This window comes from Orbicella faveolata, unplaced genomic scaffold, assembly GCF_042242905.1.
Source record: "Orbicella faveolata isolate gen_17 unplaced genomic scaffold, um_ofav_v1 contig_50, whole genome shotgun sequence".
NCBI lineage: Eukaryota > Metazoa > Cnidaria > Anthozoa > Scleractinia > Merulinidae > Orbicella > Orbicella faveolata.
Window position 1 is genome coordinate 1,889,694 of NW_028301581.1, and position 24,485 is coordinate 1,914,178.

At 37.9% G+C, this 24,485-nt stretch overlaps 1 protein-coding gene and 1 long non-coding RNA gene across 2 annotated transcripts; both read right to left on the reverse strand.

Moving 5' to 3' along the window:
- Positions 1-231: 231 nt before the first annotated feature.
- Positions 232-5,055, reverse strand: LOC149095557 (uncharacterized). Its single transcript, XR_016204848.1, has 4 exons — positions 5,015-5,055; positions 3,925-3,967; positions 2,095-2,142; positions 232-839 (listed from the first exon to the last, which is right to left on the reverse strand). It is a non-coding gene; the product is annotated as an uncharacterized LOC149095557 (long non-coding RNA).
- A 1,123-nt stretch (positions 5,056-6,178) lies between these two features.
- Positions 6,179-10,232, reverse strand: LOC149095558 (uncharacterized). Its single transcript, XM_089281912.1, has 4 exons — positions 9,878-10,232; positions 7,753-7,959; positions 7,312-7,523; positions 6,179-6,539 (listed from the first exon to the last, which is right to left on the reverse strand). The coding sequence occupies exons 1-3, from the start codon at positions 9,944-9,946 to the stop codon at positions 7,335-7,337; spliced, it is 465 nt and encodes a 154-aa protein (XP_089138038.1). The 5' UTR covers positions 9,947-10,232; the 3' UTR covers positions 6,179-6,539; positions 7,312-7,334.
- Positions 10,233-24,485: the final 14,253 nt, after the last annotated feature.

Here is a 24,485-nt window from a genome sequence, read left to right on the forward strand (position 1 = left end):
CCATGTCGTCCCACGTGTTTGATACCAAAAGAAAATATTCACTGTCAGTTTTGCTTTTTGTGCTCATGTTGACTTCATAAAATATCCAAAAACACTGACGTTCTCCTTTCAGCGCGCGCGGATTACTCGACTTTTCGTCCTCAGTGCGCGTGCGATCGTAAAACTATAGGGAGCCACCTTAAATACTGATTATGTGAAAAGAGTTTGGGGAAATACAACACTAAAATAAGGTGGCATTGTGGGAAGCTTTATTATAACAAAATAGAGAAATTTACAGAGACCGTGGTAGTGTGAAATTCTTCAGAATGTGCAATGCTCTTACTTACAAACACTATTGAGTACAAGCTGAATAATGCGATAACAGCCAATATCCCTCATTGGCACTGTTCTTGAAAAACATTTGCCAGGAGTTGTAAAATAAGCCCTATTTATATTCGATTTTAAGTAAACCAGTAATATTAGTGTTTTAATATAAATCACTGACTTAACGCTTTTCTCAGTACTGTAAAAAAATTCAATTTCATGTTAAACCACACCTGAAAAAGTAAAAATCGATCTACATTTGTCAAAAACGGGAACGGGAACGATGGTTAAAATTGATGAAAAGAGCATTTCGACATTATTTAGCTATTCGAAGGAAGATATGACTATCAATCTTGTTTGACCATGCAGTCGTAGCCACCTTAATTGCATCCTCCGCAAGGCCTTTCGTTAGTACAATTACGAGACAAAGTCAGTTGGATGAATGATTTACAGTTCCCAGAACTGAATTGTCAGAGAAAAAGATTAATCCTCTTCAAGGTTTTTCTTCCAACTTTTTCCTTTACGGTTCCTCTTGCCTAGAAGATAATAAATTAGAAAAGGTGAGTGCCTTTGTTCTTATTTGTTGTGTCTGTTGACTACTTGATCCTAGCAACTTTGAAGAAAAGTATCCAATGAAGACGCTTATTGAGAATAAGGGGAACCATCCTCGTAAATGGATCAAGAACGTTAAAGGTTAAGTGTCTTTTCTTTGGCTCTTTCAAGTTAAAATACTGTGTATAATATGTAATTATGAATCATAGTTGGCCAGGAAATATGGGATCCGTAGAGTAGGCAGCATAGAGGTTTCGGTGCTTCACAAATTCAACTGTGTTGGTTCTTAATTGGTTTCAAATTTTCTGGACTCCTAAACGACACTGGTCTGTATACGAAAAAGATCACCTTCCCTGGTTCCGATTGGTCATTTTTCTTCGAAGTGGCCAAATTCCATGCAGGTCAGAAATGGGTCGAGGGCTTCATTTTGAAATATTTGCAAAGCTCTATTTCAGTGCCCTCCAAACCGTCCACTTAAGTTCTATTCCTGTCTTAACATGTAATTAACGGCCTGTTGAGTTGATCTCCGTATACTGGAATTCAAAATGCTTCATTGTGCCCATACTAGTTCCACTCCTTTCTACAGCTAGAGACAATTTATGTATTTAAAAAGTAATTAGTTTTGCTCTGCTCCACCCCTTTAAATGTTGAGCTTACTGCAAAATTACCCACATGGAATTGTTTTGTGTTGCTACAGCATTGGAAGAGGAGAGGGAGGGCAGCCTATCAAAGAGTTTATGTTTGGTGTTTCCTGGGTTGAGTTTGCAAATTGCTGGAAACGTTATACTTTTAAAACAATCCCAAGTGCGTTTATCTTTGGAGAAAGCTGCTTTAGGTAGCCTTGCTGATAGCTTCAATACAAGGCAGGAAAAAAAACACCACTTGCGATTGCCCAGGGCAAGTAAATTTTGCTCTTGGGCTAGTGAAAATGGAAGATTGATAGTCCGGTGGGCAAGTGAAATTAGCCTCAGCAGTCTTGTTAAGGCCGCTGCACACTAGCCGATTTTTTGTCGGCCGACAAAAAATCGGCTAGTGTGCGGCGGCCTTTAGTTGATAAGGAATGAACAAAGCAGACTTATTGGGCAATTAATATTTTAGTAGGGGCAACTGAAAACTGAAATGTACTGGCCCACTGAGCAACAGGATTTCATTGTTTTCCTGCCCTGCAGTACCATTCATTTTCTATTGGTGCCATTTTGTTCAGTTCATTTTTCCACATTTACTTTGATGTAAAAATACCTGTTGTAAGACCGTGGTGTAGGCCATCTACTAACTGCTTGTCAGCACCTAAAACAACAAAGAACTGAGTCAATTTAAATCACTATTACTGTTACTGTTATTAAAAACCATAAAATGTAACCCCTTTACAACGACCACAGAGGAGAAACAAAAATGGGGTCGTATAACATGTGTACGAGGGTAGATTCTAATTATGATAGCAGTACTGATGTGCGTAATGAAATATGCATTTTCCTTTAAATCATGTGACCAACGACTACCTTTTGGAGTCCGAACATCATGCTTTCACTTTGAATAATTTACTTCTTTGATACCATCATCCAAAATGCCTGATGAGCAATTATAAATTAGGGACAAGAAAGGCGGCAAATAGTAAATATCAATTCCATTGACGTCATGACGCGCGTTCAATTACGACTTTCCGGCCTTGCTTTTCCCTCGTGTAAGCCAGCTGTTTAATCCTCATTTTAACGCTTTTTTCACTGTTTAAACAGCCTAGTTCGAAGATAAAGTATGGAATCATAAAATTCCGTCCAAAATAAATGTTTCTTTGTCATTTCTGCAGAAAATTTAAACGATTTAACCATCTACCGTGAGCGACAGTCGTATTTGTACCGGGCCGAACAGTCGCAGATGACGAGCTCCGTATGTACTGAGCTGAGCTATAACTGTTTTTTTGCTGTTCAAAATGTATTTTATTAGGATCAAACTTTTTTTCTTGCTGATCACGTTGTACAAACACCCTGATCCTGCTGTAATCGAGCTTTTTATCAGTATTATTTTGTTTTGTGGTTGAAATTAAGCCTGAGAGGCAAATCTACATAGGTCTCGCAGATGTAAAATGGATGCAGGAGAAAGAAATCCTCGTCATTAATCAAGCCTATGTGGTAGAATAGAATAAATTCCCTGGTTTTGGTGAACGAAGCCATTTTTGTTAAGACTCGTAGAGGCCGCACACGCCGTTGCGCATGCCGTACAGCACAATCTCAATCAAGTCCATCCCTCATTCATTCATGAGCGCGCACTTAAATAAATAACCACGCGTGACACCACGCGTGTTTTCCTGATTTTTTTGACGTCAGCGTGACCAAATAAATGCTAATTTTCTCGCGTTCCCTTGGGTGAATTTTTCTTTAATTTGGCTCAGTTCTAACCACAAACAATTCCAATAAAATACCCTATTTTTGTGAAAATCTCTCAGAGCTAATCTAATATATTTAGAATAATGACAAATTACAGATTATTGGAAAAACCGTCTGAACAACCTTGACTTTTTACCAATTCAAAGTGTCAGGCAGTATCGTTTCCATGATGTGGAGAAGTATGAAACAATTTCACCAAAGGAAAGTATAAATATTAAGGAGTTTAGGTCAAAATGAGGAATACATCTGCCTGTCATTAGATTAGATGTTGCCATGGTAACGGCGTTAATCCAAAAGTTGACAACCAAAACATAAGCCTTATTTTAACAGTACCCATACTGGTAAATCTCTTCGGGTAAAACTTTAAGGGAAATTAACTAAGTTTCGTTTTCTAACTCGCGCTCTATAGGGAGGGTGTTCGTAATTACCCTAGGGAGCCACCTTAAAAATAACCAATGAAAATGCTTCATGGAGGCTGCTTTTGGTGTTTTTACTTTATGTGCACCACAACATAAATGGTAATTTTGCAATATATTGCTTATTTTGTTGCCTTTTAACGCAGCCTAACCTTAATAAATCAGTAACTGAAAGACTGACAGACTGATTTACTGACTGACTGACTGACTGACTGACTGACTTACTGACTAAATTAATACATTAAGAAATAAATAAATATTATGACATTTACCTTTTCTAACCAGGGCAGCCTTTGTGAACTCTTCATCCAAAGCCTGTTGATCAGATGTTGATATAAGAATCATGAACAAGTACTGTGAAACTAAAACAACTGATATTTTACTAGGCAGAGTTCATACTTAAGTTTTCACTTGTATTAAATGATTCTAAAAACTCATCACATGTGATCAGTCAGTCACATTTGATGAATTTCGCATTCGGATGGTAATATTTACCACTAATTAACCGAGAGTGAGGTCTTTACGGGAAAATCTCAAACCGGGACCATGCCGCATTAACCGAGCAATAGAGAGTTTAAGAAAGCCACGACGGCAACGGCAACGTCGCTAAACAAAAGGTTTAATGAGCAGAACAATGACTGTGCACGCGCGTTATGATTCTTGGTACATTTCTTTGCCGTCCCCTGCAAAACAAGAACGTGAAATGGCCAAATTCCGCGTTGTCTGAACAACGTAAACCACAACAGCTAAGGTTTGAAATTTCTATTTCAAATTTATCTCTGTGTCCCAGATTCAGTTTCGTCATACTTTTGACAGTCATAAACAAAGTAAATGACTTAAGAGTATCACGAGATTCGTAGGTAACATATAAATTCATTTTTTAATCGACGTTTTCCTCGGCGTCGTCGTCGTAGCTTCTTAAACTCCCTAATAGCAAAGTCAATACGGCAAGGCCGTGGCTTGAGAGTTTTCCTTATGGACTGAATGTTCGAGGTTAATAAGTTGTTTATTATATGGCTTTTTGCTTCAGTTTAGCAGGCCCGTAATCGACCCGTGGGCATTACGGGAGAATAATGCCGTATAATAAGCTAATCAGAGCTCGCATTCTAAAGGCTACAAACACAAGCCATCTAACAAAGCGTTGTATTGTTTTTCCATTTTTTAGAAGAGAAGTTTTCATTCCTTTTCATCCACCTTATTGCCAAATTACATCATTTGATTACAAACTTCTGCAAGGAATTACTTTCCAACATGCCTGTCTGAGCATTTACTTAAACCTTTTGTGTAAAACATTGTGGTAACTGAAAAAACGTCAGTACTGTAGTGCTTTAATACACAGCTAATCCCAATAAACAGATTTACCAATTTGTCCACATCATCCTGGTCCATTCTGACATTACTGCTGGTACTTAAATATATAGAAATCAACAAAATTGAGACAGAATACTTAGTTGTTTGAGCCACTAGTTGGACACTTGTATAGAATTCTGTATAGTTTCTTTCAGTACCTCTCATTTCAATAAAAATATCATGAAATAAATATTTTAATTTTAATTATTATAACTTAGAGATACATCATTGCCATCAGAAAGTAGCGCAACTATTGCATTTCTAAAGTGCATTTATACTGCCAAATAAAATTTATAATTCATCACCTTCTTCCTTTCCAGTTTCTGGCCCTTTAGACCTATGAGATTCCATTTCTGCAGGTATCAAAGATGAAAAGACCACAGTCAATTATAACCATTTGTCATGGTTTGAACGTACAAAGCGTATTACAAAGAGAACTGTTATTTATAGCATTAATTTTGATAGACAGTCAAGTCCTTTTTAGGACATAATTTGCTCTAACTTTGTCACGATAAAAGGGCATAATATTGTTCCAAAAAGGTATTTTCAGTATTTGGCGAACATTCTGAAGTAAAATTTCGTCATCATCAACAACAGTCTCCAAAGGGGTTGATACCTATAAAAACAATAATCTAGAACTTACTTTATTAACATATTACAGAAATTGATTATAAAAAATTCATTAATACTCAATATAATTACTTTTGTGCTCTTGCCTGTAAATATGAAGAATCATGCAACATGCAGGAGTGAAATTTTATAATTTATTTTATTTTACCTGAAAGACCCCTTGGAAAACTATTTTCAAAAATTATGTTTACAAGTCCTGCTGCATTTTTAGTTTTGTGAATTTAAGAAAAGTTCAAAATACCTACAAATGCCCATGTGGGCCCCCAGAAAAATTGTTTAAATCATACATCTTTAACAAGTTAAGGTTGTGTGCATAAATGAAACATTGTGTAGTTACGTCATTTCAACAGTGAATAAACCATCCACTTACCTGTTCTAGAATATAAAAATTAGGAGTCAATGGGTAAAAGTGAGAAGCTAAATATTACCTTGTCATTTAAAATGGTATCCACAGGAACTGAAGTTCCACTGGGTGCTTCTTCACTCTTCAAAACAACATACAGTGTGTTACAGCATTTTTTTCTTTCTTTATTTATGGATTCTGTAAGAAGTGATAATTTAACATGGGCCACGAGCATCTTTGTCAATATTGCTAGCACTTTACATAGGTGATGGAACTGTGTAGCACAAGACTTTAAATTTATTATTTATAATTCTATGAGTCCTGGATTTTTTTTTTTTGAGATCAGGTGTAATGTCTCACAATATGGCAAAAGAGAAGGATTAAAAATTAATTTTTAATTGGCAGTACTTTATAAAGACAGACAGCACAGCTGTTAATGGGAACTACATTCTTTTGTTGTTAAGATTATTACTAACTGTTAGTAAGTTATAACTTGATCAATTTTAATTACTTTACCTCTGTGAGGACATCCCCAAAAACTTGATTCTCTGGTTTCTTCATATGCTGAACGAATGTTTGAAAACAAAACAGAAAAAGTGAGTTCTGTACATTGACTTTATTCCCAAGTTGGTATATAGACCACATTTCAAAAAAGCCAAAAAATTATTTCATGGTGTCTGTTATTGTTATCTCAAAAAAGGCTTTAAACATGACAAGGAGGTAAAAACAATGATAATACAAAAACATCAAAGAAAATATATTTTTGACAGACAATGTTATCTAGTAACTTTAACAACAGTTCAAACTTATTACTCAGGGGGCTAATGCAACCACCACCATGACAGAAACACGAATGCCACCAAACAAAAGATTCAATAAGCTGTATAAGGGCTCTGCATCTGAGTTATCAATCTTGGTACATTTCTTAAATCAATCTACATTGTACAAAACAACAACTTGGAATAATAAAATTCTGCATACTGTTTGAGGAAAACGGAATCACTATCAATGGTGAATTTGTAAATTTTCAAGTTGGAATTCAACATGATCATATTTAGTTAGCTCTGACAGCTATAGACAAAGTGAATGCATGCATGCAGATTGTCATGAGATTATCATTATAGTTGTCCAACACATCACTGTCTTGGCTGCATAACTAATAACAGTCAAATGGAACCAGGGGAACAGTAAATGCTAGTCACAGTGACAGTCACTCATTGACCTGTGACATCATATATCCTCAGTTCCTAGCCCTGGACACCTTTGGTGTGTTGTTTACTATCACCATCAAAATACTGTTAAAAGAATGTCACAAGTCTTCTCTATACGCATATACCTTCATCATTGTTGATTAGTATCTCAGTTGCAAAAAGGCGCCTTTGAACGTGCAAGCATCCTGACAACTGTCCTCTTCCTGGCAAAGTCAGTCATCCCACACATCCTCTTCCCAGTGAAAACAAGTGCTTCATCTACAAGTACTCTAAATCCTAAGACATCGCCACACTTCCATTTGGTTAAAGATGTTTTTGGGATAAAGAAATGCTTTGTCTGAAAAAAAATACAATTACATAGCCAAAATGAGATTGGTTAAACAGTATTAAGCTATAATGAGCAATGTGTCTTACATGTATGTGTGATTAATTCCTGCAGCCTGACTTACATGTAACTCAGGATTGTGTCATTTGTACATTATTTTTCACTCAAGCAAATTATAAGTTATTGCATTTGACATGTTATCCAAAAGTATATAATAAACCAAAACCAAATTAAGCAAGACCTTTTCAGGAACAACGGAACAGCTTTGAACAATCCTGTTGACCACTGCCGTCATCTCTGCCACTTCCTCCTCATTATAATCAACAGCACTGTCTGCCCTCCCTTCATCTTGATCCAGAAGCTGCATGTGCCTGGGCACTACTTTCTCAGAGAAGAGGCTCTCTACTATATTAAGATAGGCTTCTTTCAATTGGAGTTTCCCTAGTATCTACAAGGAAACAAATTTCAAAATTAAGCTCCCTTGCGGTATTTTATTGATGTCAGTCTAAGGTAAAGCTATTACAAATAATTTGCCAAAAGTACATGTTGTAAGATTTTTTTATTTTCTTACTGTTAATGAATAACCCTCTATGACTCAATTCTTAAATACCATGACCACATCCGTAACATATAACTGTTTCCCAGCTAACAGTCTAGGGAGTTTTGAAACCCAGGTTTCATAAATTTCATTCTATATTACTACCATTGATCTCATTCTTAATCTCCATAGCAATGTATGTCTGCTCAACAAAACTGTCTGTACAAAGATCAAGTCACAATCAAAAATATATAGTCTTGTGTTTGTAGCCCATCTCCATCTGTTGTCAGTGGTTATAGAGAGACTCAATTTTACAAGTACATTTAATTGTTCACAATGACTGCCTACTTTCTTGCACGATCACTGGCTTACATGTATTTTTATCATCAGTAGGAGTACAGACTCACAGCTGACATCATCGTGAACAGTTTCAGCGACATTTAGCATATGATTTTGCTTTCTCAATATAGCCAAATATTGCATCTAAACAGGATTAACAGATAGCTAGCCTGAAGATCAGCTTGTGAATATAATGAATTCAACTGTGAAGTGAAAAAGATTGGGTAAATTATTGTAGTTTGGCATGAAAATTTACCACAATACAGTAGAACCCTTTTTTTGCTGTGTTCGAGTATTTGATGAAAATAAACTAAACTTGGGAATAATTCAGTATGTTTTCAGAAATTTCCCAGTGGAATAAAGGCCGTGATTCTATGGATCATTTTGGCTTAATTCAATTTAGCTTTTAACCGGTGTTTTCCTCTAGTGAAGCCTCCATTTGACAATTTTGGATTTTGTTAACAGTGAAACCTGTATTAGGCAGACCCCATATTAAGCAGACACCCTCTTTTAAGTGGACACCAGCTTTAATAAGTCCCCAAATTTTTTTCCCACATTTACAGTAATTAAAAATCAACCGGCATTCAGCAGACACCTCTTAATTAAACAGATGCAGACACCAATATTAAGACATTTTGTTGCACAAAACCTGCAGTAAGCGGACACTTAAAGGGCTCATTATACTTCTAAAGGTTCAGCTGAGACTCCTGTACATTGTTCAGCAATATCGTTTTTAAGCTGAGTGATTATTCCAGATTGATGCAGTGATCAACTGGACATTGTGCTATGAGCAGTCTTAGCTATTCTTTGATGTTACATGCTAAGTTGTGTTACAACACGGTTCATAATTGACTATTATTGCACAACATACTAGAACCTGTTTTGAGCACAGAGCCTGTCTTAACCAGACACTAGTAAGGGTGTCTGCCTAGCAATCACTAGAAGGGTGTCAGCCTAATACAGGTTTCACTGTAATGAAAATAAAAAACACAGCAAGCAGATTCTTATGCATCTGTGTTCTTATTGATGATAAATTTGGTCATAAATATTACATTGTCAAAGTTGTATGGATGAAGGCAAGTGGATCTGCAGACTACTTTGACAATGAACTTTATGATGCAATTTACCATTAATAAGAGGACAGATACTTAAAAAACCAGTGTCAATTTGTTAAATTTCACAACTTTTATAAGACCCACATTCATAAATATCACATATTTTTAAAAGTATGGTATGGATTCACATACTTTGCCCTGGTATGGAAACCAGAATTCAAATAACTTCCACTTCTATAATATTACTGACATTTTGATAACACAGACAATAAACTCTACTCCTTAGGTTCAACTAAATTGAAAATTGCAGTACAGATCAAACTCTGAAAAAAAAAAGGAAATTTCTCTTACTGATTCTCTAAAGTATTTTCAGAGAACCGAAAACAAAATCAAGATTGTCAGAATTTTGTTGCATTACCTGCCTATATACTTACCTTTCCAGTTGCAAACAAAACAAGAGCATAATTCATTTGGCTCCTCATATCCAGTCTTGTTTCTCCCATGATGTTACATACATCTCTTTAAAAAGGTCATCTTCTCTCATTGTTGCAAAGGAGGATCCCAGCTCTATCAGTGTCCCTACACTGAGAAATGTCCTTTCAAGGACTGGCTGTAATTCAGCTTTTAAACTAAGGCAGTGTTCCAACCTTTGTTTCCCACCAACTTTACTGATAGGAATAACTGCTATTCTTGAAAAAACCCTGGAATGCACATTTCAAAAAGAAACAATCAATTACAAGTACAAAATACTTGATGCACTACACCTGAAACTGAGAATGCAATTCTCTTGGAATGATGGTTACCTATATGCAAAATCGTGTAATTGATAAACTGGTAAATAATTATCCATGTTGCAGTTATGCAACTTTAACATACTAATAACAAAACTTGTAATTATATATACAAATTTATACCAAAAAATATCTTACCATATTCATCTATACAGGTGATACTCTGAATCTCCACAGACAAGCAGTGGTGATTAAATTTTTTCAAAATGAAATGATTTAGAAAAAGAGGAACAAACATTCCATCCTGTGCAAATCATAATAATAACAATCACATTCTAACTGGCTGCAGTACTACTACAGTGCAGCTCAGATATATCCGAACCAAAAAATATGCGTAATTCGCATCAGCCCAATACGCGTATGTGCGTATACATGCATATATACGCACATACGCGTATGCATATACACATAATTATACAGTATATACGCATATGCCTGATTAGTACATGTATGTATGAGCTAACCTATTGTTTTTTTCTTTTCTTAACAGGTCATTGTTGTTTTCAATGGCTTGACAGCTTGCCCCAGAGCAAGAAAGAGTTTTCTTTATTTTGAACACATGTATACAGTATATGCACATATGCCTTCAGACGACTTATTAGCAAAATGTAAGCTGAAACTAACATTTTGCAATTGGGCACTTGACACAAAATTAACTGACTGAATATTAATTAAAAGAGAGAGTATTTTGCCGTTAAATCATAAATTTACTGTGTTTTTGTCAAATAGAACCGGGGATACACGCTTCAGCAATTTCATCTTCATGGAGCAAACACAACCGAAAGATAACATTTTTTTGACGCAAAGTGAACAAGGGTCCAAGCAAGCAACTTGGAGACGTGTGCTGAAACACCCAACTTTTCCTTGAAGAAAATTAAAAATAACAAAATGTGAGCAGCGCACCATAGAAACTTCGAGTATTTTACCATTTGAATGAACGGTTTGTGTCAGATACATGTACATGTATAATGGGAGATATCATTTTTCCACAAGGTCTTCGGAATACTTCAAAGTAGCTTTCAAACAGTAAACATCTCACAAGCGACTTGCTGACGCATGCTGAAACACAGAACTTTTCCCTGAAGAAAAAAAATAACTAGATGTGAGCAGTGCGCCATAGCAACTTTGGTAAACAATTCTTTGGCTAAAGAAGGATTATTTCACAGTTTAAATGAACCAGAGATATCATTTTTTCAAAAAGGATCCTCAGACCGGTTCAGACAATAAACATTTTGCAAATGACTTGCCAATGCGTGTCGAAACACAGAACTTTTTCTTGCAGAAAAAATAACTAAACATGAGCAGCGCACCATAGAAACTTGGATAAACAATTTTTTCGTCAAGGAAAGAGTATTTTACCATTTGAATAAATGATCTGTGTCAAATAACAACTACATGTACGTATAAATGTACATTTAAGTAAAGTGAGTTAATTTTTTTAAATAAAGAGATGATCAGGTCATTGCTGTTCCTTCTACAACTCTAAAACATGGTATGTGGTGATACTGGAATGAAGTTTCCTAGCGCATTCGCGACACAAAAACGTTTGAGGCCCACAGTAACGGCATCTTATTGCAGTTGAAGTTTTCAGCCACCAAATACAAACTGCCCCAGTTGGAAGGGAAGATTTCTCAATGGCAACATAACCAAGGCGATCTCTGATCTTAGTCCACTTTATCTCTTGCTGTATTCGGCGATTTTTATGAGTAGTAAACGCTCCTCCACTACTCTGACGGCCTAAGGACAAAGAAATAGCTTGCCTTCTTGAACCCCTTCTGTCAAGGAAAGTAGCTTTGAAAGAAACAGCCTTTCAACGCTTCAGGATTAGGGGAACAAACTACCCCATAAGTAGAAATTCGTCCGCCATGTTGGATTTAGATTGGGAAATTTTAAGCTAAACGAGGATTGGTCAGATTTCTAGTACGTCCCTTTCCATTTTCAGAAACCGCTGTCAAACGAGACTGTACTCGCAACCACTCGGTGTAGGCCTACGCCTGAAGAGGTTAGTCCGAATGTGTTCAAATATTCAATTTGGGGAAGACGCGGGAGTTTTTAAATCAAGTAAGCTACAGTTATTTCATCGTGCTTTTGACCAAAGATGTTGCTCATGTTTAGTTTACGGTCATTTGAAGGAAGTCTAGCTTTGATATCTATGTTTAACCAGGTCACTACAGTAGCTGTCGCTGCTTTACAACCCTAGCTTGAATTGAAAGGCCCAAGTTGTGCATGCTATTTCACGGTAAGATCACAAAATGTTTTTAATTGTGCAGGTTATGGTTATGAACAAGTAAAATCTGGATATGGGCTTTATGAGCAGTGCTTCATTCCACTGAAAATTATGGTGACAAGATCAACTTGTGAGCTAGGCCCTTCGGTATATACTTGAGCGAACTACAAACTATAAATTTAGTCTTAGTGAAGTATCCATCATACCTCAATGGAAAGTAGATATTTGTTTGGTCGGTTCTTGATTTTTTTCCCAAAGTTCCTTGTTGTTCCTTGCAGCATTTCATCGCTGTTGCTCGCATTTTGGTGGATTTGCAAAATATTCTTTCCTGCCTCGAGTGTGTTTATTGTCCATTGCTCACTGATAGTTAGATTGTTTGATATTGCATTATATTAGTGTACTTAACAGGTAGTGGATGCTGCCTGTGAGTTAGCATGTATAGAACCATATGTCGTGGAACAGAATAATTTTTTGTGGATAAGATACAGCAATAAAGAGGGGTGAGGCGTTGTGTGACACCTAGTCACAAAAGAGATAGGTGAAGGTGAATGAAGAGGGTTAGCAGAAGAAAGGAAATTAAATAGCCCCCAAAAATGGAATAGCAAAATTGTGTTTTGTTGTCTTGCTCTTGTTCTGAAAAAGAATGAAAAAAATTACCAACAGGGCTCTACACTCAACCTCGTTCCCAGGGTCTCTCATCTTACCGCTCCCTGGAGTGAGTGAAGAGAGACCCTGGTTGGCCATGTTGCAAGAAGAAATGGAAATTATCAGTTGAGCGGAGTCGTTTGATTATGTTACAGCATTTTTAGAGGTCACAGGTCTGCATGGTTTCCGCTGTTAAGTGCACGTCGCTTCTCAGAGTTTGACACCTCTGTAACTTGCCATGCCATGCTTATACTTTGTTTAGGTTCGTTTCTATTGCAAGATATGTTTTAAGGCTCTAAGTATTGGCTCTCCAGGGACAAAGATTAAAATATTCCACGAAGATATTGCTTACTTGCATTCGATATTGTGACACCGCAGGTGACGCCGGGCCCGGCTATTTGATTAGAACTGTTTGCAAAGTGCGTTGCACAAATATCATATTTATCTTCGTCCAGCTTTTCTTCAGAGACTGTCGTAGCTTTACTTTGGGAAAGTTATACGTTTTCCTGGAGACATTCTTATGTTTTTTGCACCAATTTGATCGTGTGCATTGAGAGGAGAAACAACAAGTACTACGGGATGAAATTGTGCTGCTCGACGCCCACAGTTGAAATATGAGTGACTTTCCATAAATCCAGTGGGTAAGACGGCAACACTGAAAATCACGACCACTAAATTGCCTGAGACAGACTTGCTTAACCTTTAGGTAAACGTTGGAGTAGATATTATTGGAAATTTCAGCCTGAAAGCTAAGTATTGATAAACGCCGTAGATAATGGCAGTCGCAGGGCAATACTTTGAATTCGACAAAGCTCAACGCAACAAATTGCTGATTACAGAGGACCCCTCCCTGATGTTCTCAATTGTCAAAGTGGGATGTGACCAGACCCAGCCAGGGTCTCTCGTCGCTCGCTCCAGAGGGCGGTAAGATTAGAGACCCTGGGAACGAGGTTGCTCTACACTAGATTTTCAACTTACTAGCTTAGTGGCTAGTGACACCTTATGTTACTAGTCAAATAAAAATAATTAACTAGCCAAGTGTTGACGTTGGCTGGGTAAAACAACAGCAGAATTACTAGTAAGACTTGAATGCACAATGCAAGCGACTCTCTTACTACCTATTGTTGGTAATTACTTTGTGTGTAAACCAGCTCCAATCAATTCATGGGAGACTCTTGCCAGTGACAGGAGTGCGTGGAAAACAAATTGCACCAAAGCCCTACGAGAGGGAGAAAAGCTTCTGCACATCACAGCGGATACCAGGAGAGAACGTCAGAAGGCCAGGGCCCTTGCTCCATCCACTGATTCCACTTATGTCTGTGGTTCTTGTCATTGCATCCGCCGATCACGAATCGGACTCCAAAGCCAACTCAGAAAATGTTTAAGGAAATGTACAATTACTAACACACGCTAAAATTATGGACTAGATTGTCCAATAATGCCAATACTACTACTAAACCAGTTCCAATAAAAGACTTTAAGAACTCTGTTTTTCTTTGAGACTTCCTTGTAAAAAATATCGATATCCCAAGACGTCATTGTAAAAACTGTCAAGGCCTCCTCACTCTCTTCACAGACAGGAGCTGTAGAATTCAAACTGTTTCAAAAGCAGCATTAGTGGAATTTGACTAATAATAAATGTCAAAGGAAATAAATCTTTCTCACGTATTTATTTCTGCAGTAGTAAGTTTTGTCAGTATGGACACAATGACAAATCACTTATGTTGTTATGCTAAATAAAATGTTATCCCTTTGCAGTTCTGTACGATTTTGTGCATGATTTTCTCAGTTCAAGATGCTCAAGTGTATCTCTTGCGGGAACTACAGTGCAAGGATTTTCTGGCTGTGATGAAGGAAAATCATCCATGCATTGAGGAAAAGTACCAGGTGATGAAATGACACATCTTGATGAAGAGGTGGCTAACAGCAATTGCATGAACTGAGGGGGATTCAGGTTGTCTGCCCAAAGGTGTCACAGCAACAAAGATGCTACACATGCACCCCTGCCCACACACGCCAACCTTTGTCTCCAACCATGCACTCCAGTGTTGCACCATCACCACAGCTGCATTGCCTCCACGTTTGCTGCTGTAACACCTTTGTGCAAAAGCATGGTGAATCCTCTCCACCTCATGTCACTGGTGTAAGCTACTTCTTTGTCGAGGTGTGTCAGTTCATTGCTTGAGACTAACCCAAAGCAGCTAGTGGAAATCAGAAACCTACTGGCCAAAACAAAAATGTCTCCTAGTCTGTGGCGAGGTGTCTACCATTAATGTCAAGTCCTGTGGCTAGTAGGTTTCCACTTTGGCTAGTAAACAAAATGAAATTGGCCAAACTAGTTGCTGTCTTCCTCAATGAAGACAAACACTAACACTTTTCTCGGAAACAAGGTGAGAATTTCATTGTGGTGTCATGTTTACTTTTCGTTGTTTGGTACTTGAAAGGGTATAAAAACTGAGCATGTTATTATGTTGAAAGAAATATTTGACAAACAAGACAGCATTTTCTGAAAGCATACATCGATGTTCTTTTCTTGTTACAAATTAGTAGCACAAAACATGAGCACCCTGATAAAATCATGTACAAAATCGTGCAGAACTGTAAAGGGATAACATTTCATTTAGCGTAACAACATACAGGTGATTTGTTGTTGTTTCCATACTGACAGAACTTACCACTGCAGAAATAATTACGTGAGAAAGATTTATTTCCTTTGACCTTTATTAGCAGTCAAATTTTGCTAATGCTGCCTTTGAAACAGTTTGAATTCTACAGCTCCTGTCTGTGAAGAGACTGAAGAAGTCTCGACAGTTTTTACAATGACGTCTTGGGGTCTGGATATTTTTACAAGGAGGTATCAAAGAGTCCTTAAAGTCTTTTCAGGAAAATCACTGGATTTTTCTTTGTGATCTGTTGGCTTGAGAGATTTGATGTGAGGAAAACATGAGGCCATTGAACAAAATTGAAACCAGTGCAATTCGGTCATAAATTGGTTCGCCCTTGTGTTTAACATTACCAGTCAAGCGTGACACAAGGTGTGCCAACTGTATGCCAACTGTATGTCAACTGGTCAAGAGGTTTCAGATGCAAAATTGCATTGTGTATTTTTTCCTTTAAAATTAATTCCATAATGTATTAAAGAGAGTCGCTTGCATTGTGTTTTCAAGTCTTGCTAGTGATTCTGCTGTAATTGCACCCAGTCAACATCAACACTTGGCTAGCAATTTTTTTTTTGTTTAGTGACATATAAGTTGTCACTAGCCACCAGGCCAGTAAGTTGAAAAAATAGCGCCCAGCTCTGTAGCCAAAACTTAATTCCTACTCTAGCCTGTGGCAAGTTGGCTACCATTAGTGTCGAGCCCTGACCAAATTAACAGGATAAAGCAAAACAAACGTCTAACCATAGGAAGAGAATACATTAAGAGTTCACTGGTTACTCTACTGAGAATGAGCCAGGCAGCAAAAAGAGAAACAATTGTAGTCTATATACATTGCTTACTGGTAAGCCCTAAGTTCGCTCACTGCTTCTAATAATCAACTACATGTATCAAGGCAGGCTAAATTTGGCTACTTGAATATCAAATTTAATATATGGCATGTCACTGAGATGTTTTGTCAGAATTCTTCTCAAGTTAAAGGTGTTATCGCAAGTGTGCACTGTCAGCAATTACTTTTTGGCAATGTTGGGAAGGGGTGGTGGGCCGGCCAGGGGTTGTAGGTTGGGGTGGTGAGTTGATGGCCTGATGGTTAGTTAGTTGGACTTTGGATCAATACGTCCAACATGGAGCCCAAGCTGGGGTTGCTGTGTCATGTTCTCAGGCACGACACCTTACCCTTGCAATGCCTTTCTCCACCCAAGAGTGTAATGGTACTGGCCAATTTGTTAGGGCAACCTGACAATTGCTGGGGGTCACCTGCAATGGACTAGCATCCCATCCAAGGGGAGAAGCAACACTCCTAGACACTTCATGTTACAGAAACTGGAGGGGAGCACTCGTGCTGATGATCCATCTGGCTTCTCTGTTCCCTTGGGAATGGAACAGACTTTCGTGCCCTGTAGCCAGGGAAGACATCACTGGAATGTACCCATTCTTAGCCACAAAGACTGGCAGGGGGATTTGGTGTCCTGTTTGAAACAAACCTTTCACCATTTAAGTCCAACACCCTTTACTGGATATACCATGAAACGTTTAAGTGAGGGAGGGAAAGGGCATTTGTTAACATGCACTTTTAGCAAGCAGTTATGCAACAGACGACTGGAAATGTGAAATGGCAGATTGGGACCAGGGCAGTTGTGGATTGTGTAATGGGGTGGGAAATCAGGGAATGGTACCCCTTGAGTCTGGTGGTACAGACAGGTTAATTCAGGAGTCCACAGTGAAGGAGAATTCCTCAGTAGTGATTTGGTTAGCACATGTTATTGTGGTCACCAAGGTTAGAATTCAGACCTCTGAATGAGTCTTTTTGTTATAGGAAAAAGATAGGTTATCAAACAACAGTTATTCGTGCTTGATATTCAGATGACACACCTTATTTGGATGATGCGCAGCTTCTGATTGGCTGTTGAAAATTGGGAAAATGATGTATTGCATGCTTGGTTGTGATGATGTCACATGTTTTATACTATAACAGAGCAGCAGATGGGGTGGAAAGAAAGTCATGGTTGGTGATCCTTTTATCATTTCAGAAACGTCTCCATCCTTTTGGCATTCAGCTCAAGATGTTTGAGTGTGTTCTTGCAGGAACTACAGTGCAGGGATTTTCTAGTTGTGATGAAGCATTATCTTCCATGTATTTAGGAGAAGTCTCAAGCAATGAACTGACACACCTCGACAAAGAAGTAGCTTACATCAGTCACATGAGGTGGGGAGGATTCACCATGCTTTTGCACAAAGGTGTTACAGCAGCAAAGGTGGAGGCAATGCAGATGTGGTGATGGCGCGGCACTGGAGCGCATGGTTGGAGGCAAAGTTTGGCGCGCGTGGGCAGGGGTGCATGTGCGGCATCTTTGTTGCTGTGACACCTTTGGGCAGATAACCTGAATCCTCCTCAGTTCATGCGATTGCTGTTAGCCACCTCTTCATCAAGATGTGTCATTTCATCACGTGGTACTTTTTCTGAATGCATGGATGATTTTGCTTCATCACAGCCAGAAAATCCTTGCACTGTAGTTCCTGCAAGATATACACTTGAGCATCTTGAACTGAATGCCTGAAGGACAGAAATGTCACTGACATGAAGGAAAGATCCGCCACCATGTCTCACTCTCCACCCCACCTACTGCCATTATGGCTTGGAACATGTAACATTATTTCTACTGGGCATGGAATGCATTATTCTCCCAATTTTCAACAAATATCAAAAGCTGAGTCTCATCCCTATCAGATGTGGCATTTAAATATCAAAAGGAATAACTGTTGTTACAAAGGCTGCCTGTCTTTTTTCTATAATAAGAAATGGTTCCTTCAGAAATCTGAATAGTGGCCTTGGTTACCACAACACCACATGCCAACCACATCACCACTGGGGGAGCATCCTTCATTGTGGGTTCTTGAATCAACTTGCCTGTACAGCCGCACTCGAGGAGCATCACTCTCCAATGTCCTCTCCTCATTCCATGATCCACCATTACCCTGGTCCCAAGCTGTCATTTTACATTTCCAGCCATCTGCAGTGTAGCTGTCTGTTTGAAATGCATATTAACCAATGTCCTTTTCCCTCCCTCACTTGAACGTTTTGTTGGTACATCCAGTCAAGGGGGTTAAACTTTTATGGGAAAAGGTTTGCTTTAAACAGGAAATCAAGTCCCTCGTCTGGTCTTTGCAGCTCGGAATGAGAACACTCTAGTGATTATTTCACTGGCTGCAGGGCAGGGAACTCTGTTCCACCCCTTCGGGATATGGATGAGCCAGATGGCTCATCAGTGCTGGTGCTTACCTTTGGTCTCTGCAACATGAAATGCCCAGGGGTATTGCCACTCTCTTTCTGGATGGGATTCTAGTCTATCACAGGTTACCCCTTGTTTTTGTCAGGTTGCTCCTACAATCGGTCAGTACCATTTTCTCTCCTTGGAGGGGAGAGGTACTGGGAGAGTCAAGTGTCTTGCTCGAGAACATGACACAGCAACTCTGGCTTGGGCTCCATTTTGGACCTATTGATCCAGAGTCCAACTGATTTACCATTAGGCCATCAGCTCCTACCCCCGCACAACCTCCCACTACCCCTTCCCAACATTGGCAAAAAAGTTATTGTCAACAGTGCACACTTGTGATGTCAACTTTAAATCATGAAGAATTCTGATTCAACATCTCAAAGGCAGACCATACATCAATTTGGATATTCGAGCAGCCAAATTTAAGCTGGCTAGATACATGTACATGTAGTTGACTGATGCTAGCAGCTGGCAATGAATTGACTTAGGACTTACTGGTAGGTAACGCTTAAGTATAGTCCTTTCCCACCTTTTCCAGTTAATTTGTCTGGTACAGTTTCTACCTTATAATGGGACTTTGGCTTGGGAAGCATTAATGGATATGGAAAAGACAAAATTTATAAGTTGGCCAGACTGCCACAGGCTATTTTAAGGGAACGTCCATAGATAATAAAGAGTCTCCAAGCAGCTTTGCTGGTCAAACCTAAAATTTTATATTATAAATAACTTTTAAGCAAACTTCCCTTCATTGGGTGGATTTAAGTTTGGGATAGCAATGAGAAACAGAAAACCTCTAAATTAGTAAAACTTGAAGTTGTGCATCCAGATTGGCATGTATTGGTATGGTGGATACTTCGCTCATAATTAATTTTAAGTCTGTTCTTGATCAGATTGATCATCTAAAATGGTGATAAGAGTGAGGAGTTTAATATGAAATCGAAGGTCTGTAGTGACTGGATCTTAAAGAGCTCATGTAACTCTCATGACTTGTAATTTAATACCAACCAGAATTTTGCAAGACTCAAAAGCAAGATGTCGAAGTCAACATATTTTGTCAGTGTCTAATCTTCCAACACATGCGAAAGAAAATGGCCAGCCTTTCAACCTGTTTAGGTCCAGCTTTGAAATGAAAAAAGTCAGGAAAGAAGTCAGGATGGATAACCCCACCTTCCCCTTCCTCTGCTCTAATTTTATTGCAGAATATATTTGTGATTGTGACAAATGTTAATGTACTTTGCATTTTTAGTATGGAACATGAAACTTAATATGAAATATTCTTGGAGGTATTTTAAAACAGGCATGATTCATGACAACTATATGGGAAACTACTTGAGAAATTCAACTGCATAGGATGGGATCAGTGATGATGTTATTAGAAAACTGCAAGTGGCGATGGAGCTTGTGGAGTTTCAGGACAGCACAACAGCGTCAAGTTGATGCAAAATGAATCACCAGCCCTGCGTGTTGTCGGAATGCAGAGTGTGAATACTTGGTTTGGTTTAAGTTGCTTGAGGTAGATTACAGTACATTCAAAGTGCATTGTATGATGAAGTTAATGTTGTCAGTCTTGTTCATTTGCTTATTCTTTGGTAAGAAGGTTTAAGGGGTTTATTTCAACACCTGCAGTGCACCAGGTGCTAAAATTTTCCCCTTTACTTGATCATGCAACAAAAAGCTAACTGTTGCTTTAAAAAGGCAGAAACAGCTGTTTACAAGTGTCTTTGTAAGGATTAGATGATAAAAATTCCCCATAATCTTTTTTTTTATTTTAATTTTTATAGAGAGACGATAGAGTATTGATTTGAAAATAATATACTCTATCATCCAGTTTAACATTTCACGCTCTGAGCAATCAGGGATGGTTAGACCAAATAGTCTAAAGCTGTGAAAAGTCCTCTGCAAGGCAGGGATCACACAGAGTGCGCAGATGTACATGTACACATAACCACACATTGTATGCTTGAATGCATGAATGTAAGGCCTCAATATAAGAAATGGTATGTTTCAACTAAGTGGAAAAACAGCAATCTTACATCATGCCTTTTCGTCTCAAAAGAAATTTTGAGACAAAAAGAATTTGAAAATTACTCTGCAAGAACAAAATTCTACTGAAGATTAGTCATGGTAGATGAGCAGACCTCCAGCTCCCCTCTTATGCAAATCCTATGGTCTCAACAACTTTTCATTAAAGAAGATTATAAAGCATCGCATGTTTAACCCAAAGGATCTATAACAAAGGGCAGAATTATATCTATGGCTTCCTGGGTTTTATTTGTGTTAGTGTCACTCACCTCTTGAATATGTCAAGCTTCAATCTGGTGTCAGAAGGGACGAGAGGCAGCAAATTTGTGTATTAGTAGCAGAGTGTGATCAAGGAATTTTTGCCTTCAAAAGCACCAGAACTGTGAATTTGAAGTTATGAATATTGCTATCTTAACTGATGCAGATCAGGAATACCCTGAAAAGATTCTGTATTCCTCAGTTAAGCAACCATTTTATGCCACAGAAACATGTTATTTTAAGGGGTCAAGTTTCAGAACAACTCGCATTAATATCGATCGAATTGATGTTAATCCTAATGATTATTATAATCCAGCAATGGATTATTATAATCCAGTAATAGATCATTATAATCCAGTAATAGATTATTATAATCCTTTACTGAGGTTCGAGCCATGCCTTAATTAATCAGGATTAATATTAATCTTATGTAAGATTAATATTGATCTGATAAATATCAATCCTACATAGGATTCCTATTAATCCTTTGTGGCATTAATATTATTCCTACCTAGGATTAATCTTTGACCAAAGCTTCTGAAGATTGACATCATTTAACAATCTAAGGCATCCTTATCACTATCTCTTGGCAATTTGTTAAATAATGGTATCAATCGCTTTACATAACTATATAAGCTGTGGAAATATTTCGTTCATATGACACAGACTTGGCAGCACAAATTTGTACAAGTCTGTGAATAAAGAGAATATTCTATTCCAACCACAATGGATATGCTTCTTGTGCTAGTAGTTTGTGAAGAAAACTCTTTTATGTTGTTACACTCAGTCAACTTTTGCAATCTTTATTAATGGTTATGATATTTTAGTAGCAGAAGTTGGCAGTTGTGTCAGCTCTGCTGGTAATACAGTACAGTTGCAACTGACTTTTTTGCAGGGCCATGAAAATTCTTAATGTAGAATAGAATAAAGATCTTGAGTAACTTAAAAAATAACAAAGTGAAATGGATGTCAGTACGCACGTCATCAAAGGAAATCTGTGAATCCCTTCCAGTTATTGCTGAAAGACTTAGCCTTTCTGAGTTGGATCCATAGAGATTGCCATTTCCTTGGGAGCATTTCATAAAATGGACCGTCTACGTATATACTGGACTTAGAGTAGGAGTTTGTGATGAAGGACAGGGTTTCAGGATTGATGTCATAGAAGGGGCTATTGTTGCTGGTTGGTTAGCTGGTGAGGTCCACAAGGGCACCTGACTTACTGAAGAGCTGCCGCCAATCTCAGCTGTACGGAAGAACCCTAGCATTATGTTGGCAAGTGACCTTGCTGATAATATATCCTGTATGCATTGATAATGAACTTTATACATGTCTTGTTATTCACTGTAATGAGAATGTTGCCACTTCTAACCTGGGACAATGATGCCAACTGTTCAACTGCTTCAACAATCCATAAAATTTGTATCTAGAGAAACATATAGCTTTCTTGAAGTAAAGCTACAGCATCTCTGAAGAAAACCATTCGAGGGCAAATAGTATGATTTCTGTGATAAGGATGTACCTACTGCTTGCAAACAGTTCTTATCACAGCCTGGCCCGGCGTCATAATATATAATGCAAGTAAGTAAAATGTTCACAGAAAGCTTCGTATTTTGTCCCTTGAAAGCAAACATGTAGAGACTTCAAACAAATCTTGCAATAAAAATGAGTCTAAACAATGCGTAAGTACATGACAAACGCTAAAGGCAAAAAATACGCATTTGGGTACAATGGGAGTTGTGCAGGCCTGTCGCAACTTTTTAATTTCTGAGATTAATATTAATCCAAATGATATTAATAATCTAATCCTTCCAATTTTTTTGCCTTGCCTTAATCTATTACTGAATTATAATAATCTATTATTATTATAATCCATGGATTAATATTAATCCGAGTTGTCCTGAAGTTTTGATGAATTCAACAATCAAGCTGAACATGAGGTTATTGATTGATTATGATGTGAGTGGGCCAGCTGGCAGAATCCTGTGAATTTGAGGACCTGTGTGAAAGTTTAATCATGAGATATTAGTTATTGGCTTTCAAGATTCCAGTATTAAGAGAACGGTCAGTCTCTGCCTCACCACTATGCATACTGCACACCGTGTCCATTGTAATGTTGGGATGTCACCATTTCATGCCCCCATACTGATGGCTGAAATGGTAGTGCACAGGTCTACGCACACAAGTGGTTTGGACATACAGCCTGATCTAATCTCGGTTAGGTTGTTTTGTTTCATGCCTTATTGGGTATTTGATCCAGACTGAGGGCAAGTCACTTTCCCTTTACTATATAACATTGGACTTGGTTGGTCGACTGGACAGTCTGATATATTTTGAGATGGTGCTGCCATTGGTTCAGGGGCTGTTTCTGTTATGCTCTCCTGTGTTGGATTACCCAGGGTGTTTAGCTGAGAAGCTTGGGGTTTGGAGGAGAGCAGCACAGGCACAGGATTACTGTGGGTAGTATGTCAACAGTCGGTTGCTTCATGAAGACCATGGAAAGAGAGCATATATTGTTGGGGACATTGCTGGAGGCAAAACTGCTTTTTAGATATCTTTTTAATCATTTTATCTTTTATTAATTGTAACACTTGATATGCATTTTTATCAAATGAATAAAGACATTATGATTATTACTATTATTATTACTGTTGGAGGTAACTCTTTGACATTTATTTTGTAATTGTAGGTTGTGGACCTAGGACTTCTTCTTGTTCTAGATCTGTAAACTTTGCACCAATTAAAGGGCTCGTGTAACACTAGAAAGTACAATACAAATATACAGATTAATAGAAGTAACAAGATGAAAGATTAAAACAAAGCAATGACAAATGATTAGTCACAAACAGAAGTAAATAGGCACCCTGCAAGGAAGTAAGTGAGGTTGGCCATAATTGAAAACTTCCTTGAAATTACAAACATGAATGAAGGGAAGAAAAGCAACACCAATATAATAGCAAGATAGTAAAAATCATATGCAAGCGTTTTGCAAAAGTAAAATTATATAAATACCTAAATGAACTTCAAGTTCATTTTTGAAAGCTGACAAATTGCCTGCTATAACGACAAGTGGTTGGTCGTTCTATGACTCAATTATCCTGGTAAAGAATGCCGAGTAATATTATATACATTAACCTTCCTGCCCTCAACGTTCAGCTTTTACAGAATGA

What these genes read in the sequence shown, in the direction of transcription:
- LOC149095558 (XM_089281912.1), bottom strand. Translation starts at nt 9,946, where the DNA reads ATGGGAGAAACAAGACTGGATATGAGGAGCCAAATGAATTATGCTCTT. An exon ending in TTTTGTTTGCAACTGGAAAG is followed by an intron (nt 7,960 to 9,877) that starts GTAAGTATATAG and finishes GTTTCCTTGTAG; the next exon opens with ATACTAGGGAAACTCCAATT. An exon ending in GTTCCGTTGTTCCTGAAAAG is followed by an intron (nt 7,524 to 7,752) that starts GTCTTGCTTAAT and finishes ATTTTTTTTCAG; the next exon opens with ACAAAGCATTTCTTTATCCC.